Consider the following 13,148-nt stretch of genomic DNA (forward strand, 5'->3'; position numbering starts at 1 on the left):
TAAGTAATCAATAAATATACTCTTCACAATAAATGACTTGAATATTTGCTTAATATTTAAATGGTACTTGTTATTTCCAAATTTATAATTCCATATTTCATATTCATAATTAAGAATAAGGAATAAGTATAAGGAAAAAATTAGAATAAGGAAAAAAATCCCTTCAAATAGATCAGACAACCAAAGGGCCAGTAAGTCTGTTCCTATAATCACAACTTAGCATGTGACGGGGCTAGGACTATGCCACAACTCCTATGTATCTACATCCATCATCTTCATGAAGAAGTTATAATAAAGTGCAGTTTTTCTGATGATAAAAATAAATTCAGGGACTGGGGATGTAACTGTGGTAGAGTATTTGCCAACCATGCACAAGATTCAGGGTTCAATCCCCAGCGCTATGAAATAAATAAATAAGTAAATCCTTAAAACAATAAAAAAATATATATTTAAAACTGTAAAATCAAGCATTTGGAGTGACAAGAATTCATCTGTTATGTGGAATATAATATTAAAATTTTAATATTTCAAATTTATATCAAATAAATATATACTTGTTTTTCAAACATAAATTAAAGAATTACTAATGGAATGCTGTTCTGAATTTGTCAATTTGGGATTTTATATTAACTTCTAATAAAAAGCAATTCAACAAGATGCTGCTATGGAAGTATATAAACACAGGAACTCTGCCACGATTTTAATTAACTAATTAGCCTATTCTAAATTTAAAGAAAATATTTGCCCCCGCTTTTGTTTTAGAGTCATAAAACATAACCTGCTGACAATGTACCATAGGCAAATTGAGAAGTATACTTCCCTCTCAACAGAAGCTATCACAAAACTTACCTTGCGTGATAAAGATGCGAGGGGTACTCCAGTCACCCCAGATGCCAGGGCCATCCAGTCTCTTGCCCCTCACCTGAACCTCATACAAGGACCCAGGAAGCACACCATATATTAGAAAGGATGTAGTTGAGACAATCTCATCAGCCTGTTAAGTATTATTTTAAAACATCAGAGCATCAAATTAATATGAAACCTTTACCAAAAGTGATCTCAACAAATTTCAAAGAATTAAAGTCTTGCAGAGTAGTTAATTGATAACAATGTGATTAAAAGAGAAATCAGTGACCAAATAACAAATGTGAGTACATTATTTAATATAATTTTAGATAGCCCATGTGTTAAAAAAATATAATTAATGTGACTTTTAGAATTTTGAGAAATGAACCTAAAATCAAGCCACTGCAGCCATCTATAACACATCTGATAGAAAATGATGTGCAGGGGTGGAAAGAGAGCTACGAGGGTTCCTAGATGACAGCTGCGTGGAAGGAGAGCATGAGTAATTTTTAAGGACCTGAGTCTGAGAATAATCTACAGTTCATGAGTCAAAATATAGTTTATAAACCAGAGTAAAACATCTGAGACAATCCCTGCACTAAACAACCTCTGGCTAAAAATGATCTAGTGAACAAATTCAGTTTTCCAATAATGTTCTCCAAAGTTATTAAACTCTCTGGCCTCTTAAGACTGTGGAAGTCATAGACTAAAAATGATGAAAAGCATCAGCAATGCAAGAAACAATATCAAATTGCCCATAGTTAAAATCCTATTACCTCTACAAATGAGAGAGCAGACACCTTAACTCTACTTTTTCCCATATATGACACAGTATTGCCAACCTTCTTTTTGTGAAAATAAAACCTTAAAAAAATTGGCCCAGATCTAAAAAAGCTGGTGTTTACTTCTGAATTATATGACATTTAGTTTCATGAAGTAATAGCAAAACCAGTCACATGTCCCAAGAAGCTATTTATAAGCTCTTCCTTCTTTACCCCACTGATACTGTCCACCACTACTGGGGCTAACTTCTTCAGCCACAGTGGCCTCCTCTGCATTGCTGCTCTCTCTGCTTGGAACCTAATTCTGTCATACACCTGGCCATCTCCTTCAAATCCATTGCAAATGTCACCTTCTCAATGCGGTCTACCAACCTACATTTACTATTACAACCTTTGTTTCCCACCGGTACCCCAAATTCTTCTTATCCTGTTCTAGTATCTCAACATTTCCTGATGCACATAGAACAGCTCCTAGCACCAAATAGGTACTCAATAAATATTTAATGAATAAAGAAGGTTTTGACACACTTCACAGTAAAATCAATATATTAATGTGTAAACGAATATATTAAGCAATACTAAAACAATGAGTTGTAAAAAAATAGTCTGTAGTTGAAAAACAGTTATAATTATGAATTAAAAGTTTTTGCAAATGGAGTTCCTGTGGCCACGTGCATGTGTGTATGTGCATTTATTAATTATAACAAAATTATAATTCATTCAATAATAATTCATTTTGCTCTAAAAAGGAGCACGTATATTAACACACAGAGGATAATTTTTATGGGATTTGGGGAAGTCTTTAGTCTATAGCAACTCAAGTTTTCATATTATTTACTGAAATATACTTACTTCCCTTGTAACTGTCGTAGAATTTTCTGAATATTTCACTTGATATTGAAGTGGAAACGGTACCGATGTTGGGCTGTGCCAAGAAACCTCTAAATCTCCATCATCTGTGATTTCCATATGCACATCTAATGGTGGATCAGGCTTCACTTAAAAAAAAAAAAAAGAGAGAATACTTTAAGTCAAGCAATTTTCATGATAACCACTAACTGAATAAAATGAAGTCAACGTGGATTTTAAGCATATCCTGCCTTTTAACTACTTAAAAGGTAACTTCACTCAGGGCTAATTACAAACCAAAACAAAGTTATAATATTGGGCTTATTCTTTGTACCTTATCATAGCAATCCACATATCTTCATTTCCTTCCCCATAAGTGGTAAAGACTATAAATTGGTAAATGAGATTATTTTGATAAATGTGATTTCCTGTATAAAAAGCCTGCTAAACTTTATTTAATTCAGTATTTCTTAAACTTATTTGAAGTCTTTTCCCAATCCCCACCTTGCTTGTTTTAGTGAATATCAAGGGGGAAAGCGCTTTACAGAATGCTATTTGAAAAATGGATAAATTATACAAAATTCGGCATATCTATTCATTCAAAATCACAATACAAACACACCTATTAAAATAACCCACAGCATGAATATTACCACACAATAAATTTACTATCCACCCTGGTTGTCACCAGAAATAGAGATGAAGTTTCTAAGCTTAATAGAGTTTTATAAGGTATTTGTGAATTAAAATGTATGTGAGCATGTTTATGGATATGTACGTATTGATTTAAGTGTGTGTGTGTTTGTGTGTGTGTCTATATATGTGTGTATGTTGTTTTAAACAATAAAGCCTTTATAATATTTGTAGAAATTAAATGTATTTCAATAAAGAATTGCTCAAATAAATTATCGTTCATACCATAAATCTATACAGCCAATCTTCTTGCAGACTACTGAAAATGTTTATTGTTACTAAGTTTTAAAAGTCTGTCTTATACTTGGATTCTTGATTTGTTGAAGTTAATAAATGAAAAGTATATATACAAATATATATTAAAAACCAGAAGATGATCAAAATGGTAGAAAATAAATATGCATTTTCTTCTTTGCACACCTATATTTGCAAGATTTTGCAATTAACAGGAATTACTCATAACATAGAAATCATCATGCCACTGAAACATTAACTGGTTGGAATTTCATTCTCATAATTAAAGCGGCATAAGAGATATTTTCACATTCCACATTTTCGGGAATTTAGACGTAGTTTTCTTCTTCAGTCAAATTGATTTTATTTAATGGGTCATATTATAAATTGAAGTTACTTTAAAGCAGGGATAACAAAACATAATGTCTGGTAAGCAATAGATGAATTTTACTGTGTTTCCATGACCTAAAACAAAGCAAAGTTAAATCATAAAATTATAACTACTATACATTTCTTATCAATATACTAATGTGCATCAGTAATAGAAATACAAAAATAAATTTTCCCTGAATCCCCTATATGCCTAGTTTCAGATTTACTCACACCTAACTGCTTCTTCCTGAACAATGTTCCTCAGAATTGGCATGGCTCATTCTCCATTTTGCATGCCATCCTCTATCTACCTACTCCAGTCATACCCTGCTCATCAACTTACTGAATCTGCTCTTTACCAAATCCAATGAAAATTACCAATTTGCCTTCCTCTGCCTCCCAGCCATGTTCCACACTGCTGCTTACTCCCTTCTGCTTGAAATACATTTTTCCAGGACAACACACTCTTTTATTCCTTTATTCTTACAGATCACCCCTAAGTCCTTATCTTCCTGAACTCTAAATGAGTGATATCATTCAATCCTATATGCTAACTGCCGCAGCCCGGCTGGCTGGGCAAAATAGCGGGGGGTGGGGGGGGTGGGGGGGTGTTATGAGGAATTTGTGTAGATTGATACAGCAGGAGTGGGAGCCGTTTATTGTAGGACCGGAGGGAGATAGATAGATATATATATATCACAGCTTATCTTAATTAACATAAACTAGATACCTCAGTCAACCAATAAGGAATCTCCACACTTAATGGCTCGCTGGCATTACTTCACAAACCACTCCCTCGGGCAAAATGACAGGTGCCATCCTGACTTGTTTACAGACCCTAACAGCTAACAACTCCCAACTATGTATCTCCCCAGAACTTTAAAATCACATACCCAATGGCCTACTCAACATCTCTTGGGTTTCTAACAGGGATCTCAAGCACTATGTGTCTCAAATAAAGCTCTGGATTTCTGCACATACATCTAAGCCTCAGTTTCCCCTCGGTATCTGGTATTACTTTCCCTTGGATGCTCAGGTCCAAATCTAAGGTTTATCCTTCATTCCACTCTATCTTTCACACCCTGTAACTCAATCCACTAGAGAGTCCAGTCAGCAGCATTTTCCAAATAAATCCATATCGCATCAGTTCTTTACTTCTCCACTGTTACAACCCTAAACAAATTGGCCTTCTCTGGGCTCCTCCTTCCATTCTTCCAACTATCCTTCATTTCCTTCCTTATCAGTTTCATTCTCTACAATGTAGAGTAAATTTCAAACACACAAACGTACATCTGATCATATCAGTTCTTTAATTCAAAAGCTTCCCCTGTGATTGGAAAAAAATCCAAACTCTATAACCCTGGCCTCTGATATGCTCTCAACCAAGACAACTCTGAACTCCACCTAATATTTCTGAATCTCATTCACTCTAAGACAAAAACCTTCTCTTTTGTTCTTCAAATTGCCAAATTCATTCCATCTCAGGGACTCTGTAGATGTGTTATTCCTGCTTGGAGTACCTTCTTTCCTGAATTTTTATACAGTTGTGTTTTCTTCATCAGTTTAAGTACTATGCTTAAAGGAAGTTTTCTTTGATCTCCATAGCAGAAATAATTGCATCTGCCCCTGACACTCCATTACACCACTTGTTTTATTTCTTTCAAAGTATTTACAATTTTCAGATATTATTATATATGCCCAATATAAGAAAAGATTTTTTTCCTAAATTATCTCGACATAAAGACAAAATTAAGAAAGTTTTCAAGTTCTTGTTAATTTATCGTAGCAGTTTAGTACTTTAAAAAATTAAAATTAATTAAAAGCAATACTAGCTGAAATATTTGTAAAAATCACCATGTGGAAATTAGTTTTAAAGATAAAAGAAGATAATATTACAATGTTTTTAAAAATTTTTTTTCCTCTGGTGTAACTTCACAATTGAATTGCTTGGATATCACTATAAATATATTGGAAAGATCACAAATATATCTATAGAGAACAAATTATTTGAAAATCCTAATGTTAAAAAAAATATGCACAGACTCAAAAAGTGGTATATTTAAGAGACTTAAAAAAGAAGTAAAATTGTGGCAAATAATCAGAAAAGTGACACCAGTTGTGTAAAAATCAATGGTGAAAAGATGGATGTACAGTTGCATATAATTATTTCAGGAAATATAAATGGAAACTAGCAGGCTGGGGATGTGGCTCAAGCGGTAGCAGCGCACTCGCCTGGCATGCGTGTGGCCCGGGTTTGATTCTCAGCACCACATACAAACAAAGATGTTGTGTCTGCCGAAAACCAAAAAGTAAATATTAAAAAATTCTCTCTCTCTCTCTCTTTCTTTAAAAAAAAAGAAAAAAAAAGAAACTAGCAACACTACTGAAATATATATAATATATAAGATAGCTTAACTTGTATATGCAAAACTGAGTTAACAAATACTTTTAGCTACCATTTGTGTCTACTATTCATATTTGTAATTGTATATTTAAATTGACCAAAAGAGGTTTGGGGATCTTTGCACGAAGTAAAAAGGGCACCATCTATTATTTGAGGTTTTCTTATAATCAGCTTTGTGCGATAAATTGCTCACTTGTTCACCTTTTTATCATTTGTTACCTGTTCTATTAGACAGGAATTACCATGTGCCCCTGTTCTATGAGACAGGAATTTTCTCTTGTTCTCAACTGTTTCTCCAGCCCTTTGAACAGTCCATGACAAACATGATTTTTAAGAAATATTCATTAAAGAAGTAAACTCAGGCAGAAATATACTTGTAATAATTTTCAGAATTAGTTATCTGAGATATGAAAAAGTGATAAATAATATATATCCATTAGATCTAGAATTTAAAGAAATCAAAGTGCTTTTTTTTAAAAGAGAGAGTGAGAGAAAGAGAGAGAGAGAGAGAATTTTAATATTTATTTATTTTTTTAGTCTTCGGCGGACACAACATCCTTGTTTGTATGTGGTGCTGAGGATCGAACCCGGGCTGCACACATGGCAGGCGAGCGCGCTACCGCTTGAGCCACATCTCCAGCCCCTCAAAGTGCTTTTTAAAAAGAATTTAAATGAAAATACTATTATCTCAGTCTAGAAGATGACCATAATATATCCTACTATTACATTTACCATAACTTACAGTGTTGGTCAAAAAGATATAAGCCAGTGAAAAATCTTTTTTTAAAATTTTTATTTTTTAGTTGTAGTTGGACACAATACGCTTATTTTATTTATTTGTTTTTATGTGGTGCTGAGGCTTGAACCCAGCACCTCACACGCACTACTAGGCAAGCACTCTACTGCTGAGCCACAACTCCAGCCCCAGTGAAAAATCTTTTAAGCAATCTGTAACCTTTCTGTATAATTGATGTTGAGGTTTGTTATCATTTTAATGCAGGACTTACCAACATTTATGGGCTGAACTGACATTAGGGGTGACTGAAAAGTTACTCCACCAGATGCGATTTTCAAATACAAAAGAAGAGTGTAGTTGAGTTTGGCTGCTGGTACAGGCACATGGCATTCACAACGTTCTTGAGCACTGCAGTTGCACTGGACAGTCTGAAAACTGCCTCTCTGGGTGGCCAGTGGCAAATCTTCTGTCACTTCAGGCCTACAGTAAAATATAAGGGCTAAACATTAACATGGATGTGAAAGAACTGGATAGTTTTTAAAAGGAGGACATCAAATCCATTGAGGTAAGTTATTACAGATGGCAAGTTCAGAATTTCTGAATTAAAAAAAATACATTATATCAGAAAAACAAAGATAAGGATTACAGTAGATTGTCAGAAGTAACATAAATAAGAAGATAGTGCAGCAACAGTGAAGTACCAAAAGGAAAGAAAAGCTGCAATCCTAAAATCCTAAATCCAGCAAAAATATCTTTCAAAATAAATATTAAGTGAAAGGCTTCCTTTAGATATCCCAAAGCTTAAAGAATCCATAATCACCAGGTCTGCATGAGAAAAAAGAATTAAAGTCAGTCCTCTGGCAAAAAGAAAGTTGATAGAGATGGAAATCTGATTTCACATGAAGAAATAAAATTTCACTAAAAGAATAAATATTTATTAGATGTTCAAAGTAAAAATAGCAGCCATGTAGTATGGGGTTTATACATAGGCAGAAGTAAAGTATATGAAATTAATATCAAGTGAGGAAGAGGAGAAATATAAGTATAAATTGTGATGTTCTTATACTATGTATAAAATGAAATGCTATCATTTAGTAATATAATACTTAGACTACAATAAGCTAAGACATACATTATAAATCCTAAGATAATAAATCAAGAAGCTAAAGCTAAGAAGAAACAAAGGACATAAAGTAGAATCATAAAATAACATCAATCCAAAAGATGGAGTAAAAAGGGGGAAAGGGACAAAGAATAAATGATATATGAAAAGATGTAAATCTAAACATCTCCATAATCACATTAAATATAAATGGAATAGAACTCAGAAATGAATATCTCACTTAAAGGTAATGATTATCAAACTGGATGAAAGAGTGAGGCCAACAAGAAATCAAATTGAATTACAAAACTCAAATAAGCAGTAGGAAACAGGTGAAAAAACCATACTATTACAAGATTAGTCAAAAGCAAGTTGGAATGGCTACATCAATGTAAGATAAAGCAGCTGAAGCAATGAATATCAGCATGGTCAAGAAGGTCATTTCATAAGGACATAGGGGTCAATTATCAAAAGGAGCTAACAATCCAAAACATTGATGTATTAAATAACAGAGTTTTAACACACATGAAGCAAAAGGTTAGTAGAACCACAGGGAAAAAAAGATTAATAGACAATTATTGACAGAATTTCAACCCTTCTCTCAAGTAGACAGAAGTCATTAAAGATAAAGACTTGAGCAACACTTATCAATCAACTTGACGCAGCAGACATTTCAAGAACAGGTACACATACTTTTCAAGAGCATACCTAATATTTACCAAGGCAGACCACATTCTAGAACATAAAACAAGTCCCAATAAATTTTTAAAACATTCAAAAGTCACATTAAAATAGAATTAATAACAGAATTCAACAATGAAAATGTTTGGAAAAGCCTTAAATATCTGAAAACAAACTACAAAATAACTCATAGACCAAAGAAGAAATTTTCATTTAAATAACTAAAAATGAAACACACAAGATATTAAAAAAAAAACTATGGGGTGTTGCTTAGAATAATAATTCCAGGGAAATTTTTAACACTAAAAATGGGAACTACTATGTATAAGTACAATGCACCTATAAACAATATGCGAAAATGTGGATTCGATGCTTAAATTTAAAAATGAAGGTCTCAAAATGATGACTTTAGTTTCCACCTTATCTAATCTTGAGATAGAATATAATAAAACAGAAAACAAACAAACAAAAAATAAACAAAGATCAAGAAACCTAAAAGCTGATTAAGGAGATCAGTAAAACTGATAAACCTTTAGCCAGACTGAAGAGGAAAAACACTAGAAGACACAAACTAACACTATGAAAAATTAATACACCACAGGTATTAATAATAAGGGAATATTTGAGCAATTTTATGCCACTGAATTCATATGTAATAACTGACGGAATTGAAATTGTTTTAAAATATCATTTGCAATACATCAAAAATAGAACTATTTAGGGAATATATTTGCTAAAACAAGCTTAGGATCTACGCACTGAAAACTACAAAATATTTCCATAGAAATTATTACAACTAAAATGAGAGATACTGTGCTCACAAATTGAAAACCTAATAATGCCAAAATGTCAACATTACAGAAATTCATCTACAGATTCAATGCAATGCAAATCCAAATCCCAGCAGACTTTTTATATAAATTGACAAAATGAATTTGAAATGCATATGGAAATACAAAGGATCAAGAATAGCCAAAACAACTTTGAAATGGAATAATATATTTGAGGAATAATACCACCTTATTTAAGACATACCAAAAAACTAAAATAATAAGGCCCATGAGGTATTTGTGTAAAAATGGAAAAGAGATGAATGAAACAGAATAGAACCCAGAAACAGACAAATACATATATGGACAATAGATTTTTTTTTACAAAGTTAGAAAAAGTACCTCTATGGAGAGTGGATAATCTTTGCAATAAATTGTCCCAAGATAAAGGGATATCTATATTCAAAACAGGTGGAGGAGGAAGAGAAATAACTTCAATCAATACCTCACATCAGATACAAAAATTAATTTCAAATGCATCATGAACCTAAATGAAAAATCTAAAGCTATGAAACTTCTAGACAAAAACATCAAAAAATATTTTGTCATTGAGTTAGTTAAAAATTTCTTATATATAAAATACCAAAAACATAATCCATAAAGGATTTAATAAATAAAGAGGCTGTATCAAAATTCAAACCTGTTCTTTGAAAGGCACTACGAATGGCACTAAGACAAGTCATAGATAAAGAAAATGTATTTGCTAATCATTTATCTAATTAAAGGTCTGTATCCATAAGATATGAATAATATTCAAAACTCAACAACAGTAAAGCAAACAACCCAGTTAAGAAACAGGCAAAGATCTCAATTAGTCACTTTACCATAGAAATTGTAAGAATGACAAGTACATGAAAAAATGCTCAAAGTCATTAGTCATTAAAGAAATATAAGCTAAACCCACAATGAGATATCACTATCCAACATTAGAATGACTAACAGTAAAAAAGATTAACCATGCCAAGTATTGCCAAGGATATGGAGAAATTGGAACTCCAAAGTGCTGCAGGAGGGACAGTAAAATTGATAAAACTTTTGAAAACACTTTGGCAATTTCTTAAATTGTTAAACATACACCTGACACATGAATGTACCATTAAATATTCCTGTCAATAAAACTGAAAGTACATATCAATTCAGACATGTATAGCAGATTTATTTGTAATAGCCCAAAACAGTAAACAATTCAAATATCTATAAAAAAGGAAACAGATTAAAAAAAACTTGTGCTGTATATCCATAAAATGGCAAGATACTCAGCAATAAAATACTGATATATACATTAATGAATTTCAGAATAATCACATCATGCAAAAGTACATAATTGCATTTATATAAAATTCTAAAAAACATAATGTAGCAGTGACAGATATCACAACAGCCATTCCCTGGTGGTGGTGGTAGTGGAAAGGGGAAGGATAGGAGTAAGAGGGTAGGATTGCAAAGAGGCAAAAAGAAATATATTCATTTTCTTTATTACAGTGATGGTTTTATGAGTGGTTTCATCTATCAAACTTATTAAATGTAATCTTTATGTATTATTTATAAATATCAATAATATACCAGTAAAGCCATTTACAAAAATGGAAAGAAGGAAAATCTTTGTAAGCAATATTTTGTCATTATAAATATTCAAATTAGTAGGTTAGCCTTAAAAAATGTAATTAGTTGAATAAGATCACTTAATTCAGAGGATAATGAATAACAGCATGCAACAGACAGAAGTTATTCTTTCTCATTTATTAGATTTTGTTTTAATACGACTCGTCCCTTAGGGAGTTTAAGCCTTGGCGTAAATGAGATGATTTAGGAGTGGGAGTATTCATGGGAGTAACAGTGCCTCAGATTCCCCATTTCACCTGAGTGACCCCATTCCATCCTTAAATATCTACTGCCTTACATTCAAACCACTCTGCTTTTTCAGGAGCTCACAGATAGGGAGAAAGTTGATTTTCAGGGGTGATCACTGCCTTCAGAAACATTGGAAGGAAAGAACTATCAATGATAAATGTAGAAATTAAAAATTCAGCTAGAAAAGAGTTGCTTTAGAAATAGTTTTAACTAACAGAGATGAGCATTCAGATGTAAATAAAGCATGAAGAAATGAACCCTAATCTTACACACATCCCACTAGTACTGTTTTCAATGATGACAGATTTTCAAGTTTTCTGAGATGAAAATTATTAATAATCTATTACTTAAAAATCAATTAGAAAACAATATTTACAGAGTTTTGATGTGCAAGGAAGTCTACTGGTTAGAGTAAAAAGGATATAGACTAAATTAGAAAGCACACTAAATTAACACTGAAATCTAAAACCAAGTATTTCTGTTTGCTTATTGACCATAAGATCACAGACAAGTACCTTAACATTGTGAACCTCAGTTTTCTTAATCAGTATAAAAAAGAAAAATGCACCATCAAGCTTTACAAGGTAGTTGTAACAATCGGAAAATAACTACTTAAGTATTTAAAAATTTTTTTAAATATTTATTTTTTAGTTGTAGTTGGACACAATACTTTTATTTTATTTATTTATTTTTATGTGGTGCCAAAGATTGAACCCAGGGCCTTGCATATGCTAGGCTAGCGCTCTACCACTGAGCCACAACCCCAGCCCCTTAAATTTTTTTTAATTGCTACACACCCATGAAATATTGTTTTGAATCAGCATGACTTAGTGTTTTCAATTTTATTTGCACTTTTTTTTATTGATTGTTCAATACATTACAGAGCTCATGATATATCATCTTTCATACATTTGACTCGATTGGGTTATGAACTCCCATTTTTACACCAAATACAAATTGCAGAATCACATCGGTTACACACTCACATTTTTACATAATGGCATATTAGTGACTGTTGTGTTCTGCTACCATTCCTATCCCCTACTATCCCCCCTCCCCTCCCCCTCCTCTCCCATCTTTCCTCTCTACCTCCTCTGCTGTTGTTTAATTCTCTCCCTTTTTTCCCTCCTCCTTTCCCCTCACAACCTCTTATAATTTTGTGTAACACTGAAGGTCTCCTACCTTTTCCATATGCTTTCCCTTCTCTCTCCCTTTCTCTCCCCCCTCTTGTCTTTGTTTAATGTTATTCTTTTCCTCATGCTCTTCCTTCCTGTTCTGTTCTTAGTTGCTCTCTTTATATCAAAGAAGACATTTGGCATTTGTTTTTTAAGGATTGGCTAGCTTTGCTTAGCATAATCTGCTCTAATGCCATCCATTTCCCTGCAAATTCTATGATTTTGTCATTTTTTAGTGCTGCATAATACTCCATTGTGTATAGATGCCACATTTTTTTTATCCATTCATCTACTGAAGGGCATCTAGGTTGGTTCCACAGTCTAGCTATTGTGAATTGTGCCACTATAATCATTGATTTGGCAGTATCCCTATAGTACACTCTTTTAAGATCCTCAGGGAATAGTCCGAGAAGGGCAATAGCTGGGTCAAATGGTGGATCCATTCCCAGCTTTCCCAGGAATCTCCATACTGCTTTCCAAATTGGCCTCACCAATTTGCAGTCCCACCAGCAGTGTACAAGTGTACCCTTTTCCCCACATCCTCGCCAACACTTATTGTTGTTTGACTTCCTAATGGCTGCCAATCTTACTGG

General features: G+C 32.9%; 1 protein-coding gene across 2 annotated transcripts in view; it reads right to left on the reverse strand.

Annotated features, from left to right (window-relative positions):
- The window catches only part of Lepr (leptin receptor), a 71,107-nt gene that overhangs the window by 34,417 nt on the left and 23,542 nt on the right, over positions 1-13,148 (reverse strand). For both annotated transcript variants that reach the window (XM_076862320.2, XM_076862321.1), the window contains exons 4-6: positions 7,188-7,396; positions 2,481-2,626; positions 850-994 (exon numbers count right to left, since the gene is read on the reverse strand). In XM_076862320.2, the coding sequence (XP_076718435.1) occupies positions 850-994; positions 2,481-2,626; positions 7,188-7,396 (500 nt within the window). The remainder of the gene's footprint in view (positions 1-849; positions 995-2,480; positions 2,627-7,187; positions 7,397-13,148) is intronic.

Source organism: Callospermophilus lateralis, chromosome 7 (assembly GCF_048772815.1).
Source record: "Callospermophilus lateralis isolate mCalLat2 chromosome 7, mCalLat2.hap1, whole genome shotgun sequence".
Lineage (NCBI taxonomy): Eukaryota > Metazoa > Chordata > Mammalia > Rodentia > Sciuridae > Callospermophilus > Callospermophilus lateralis.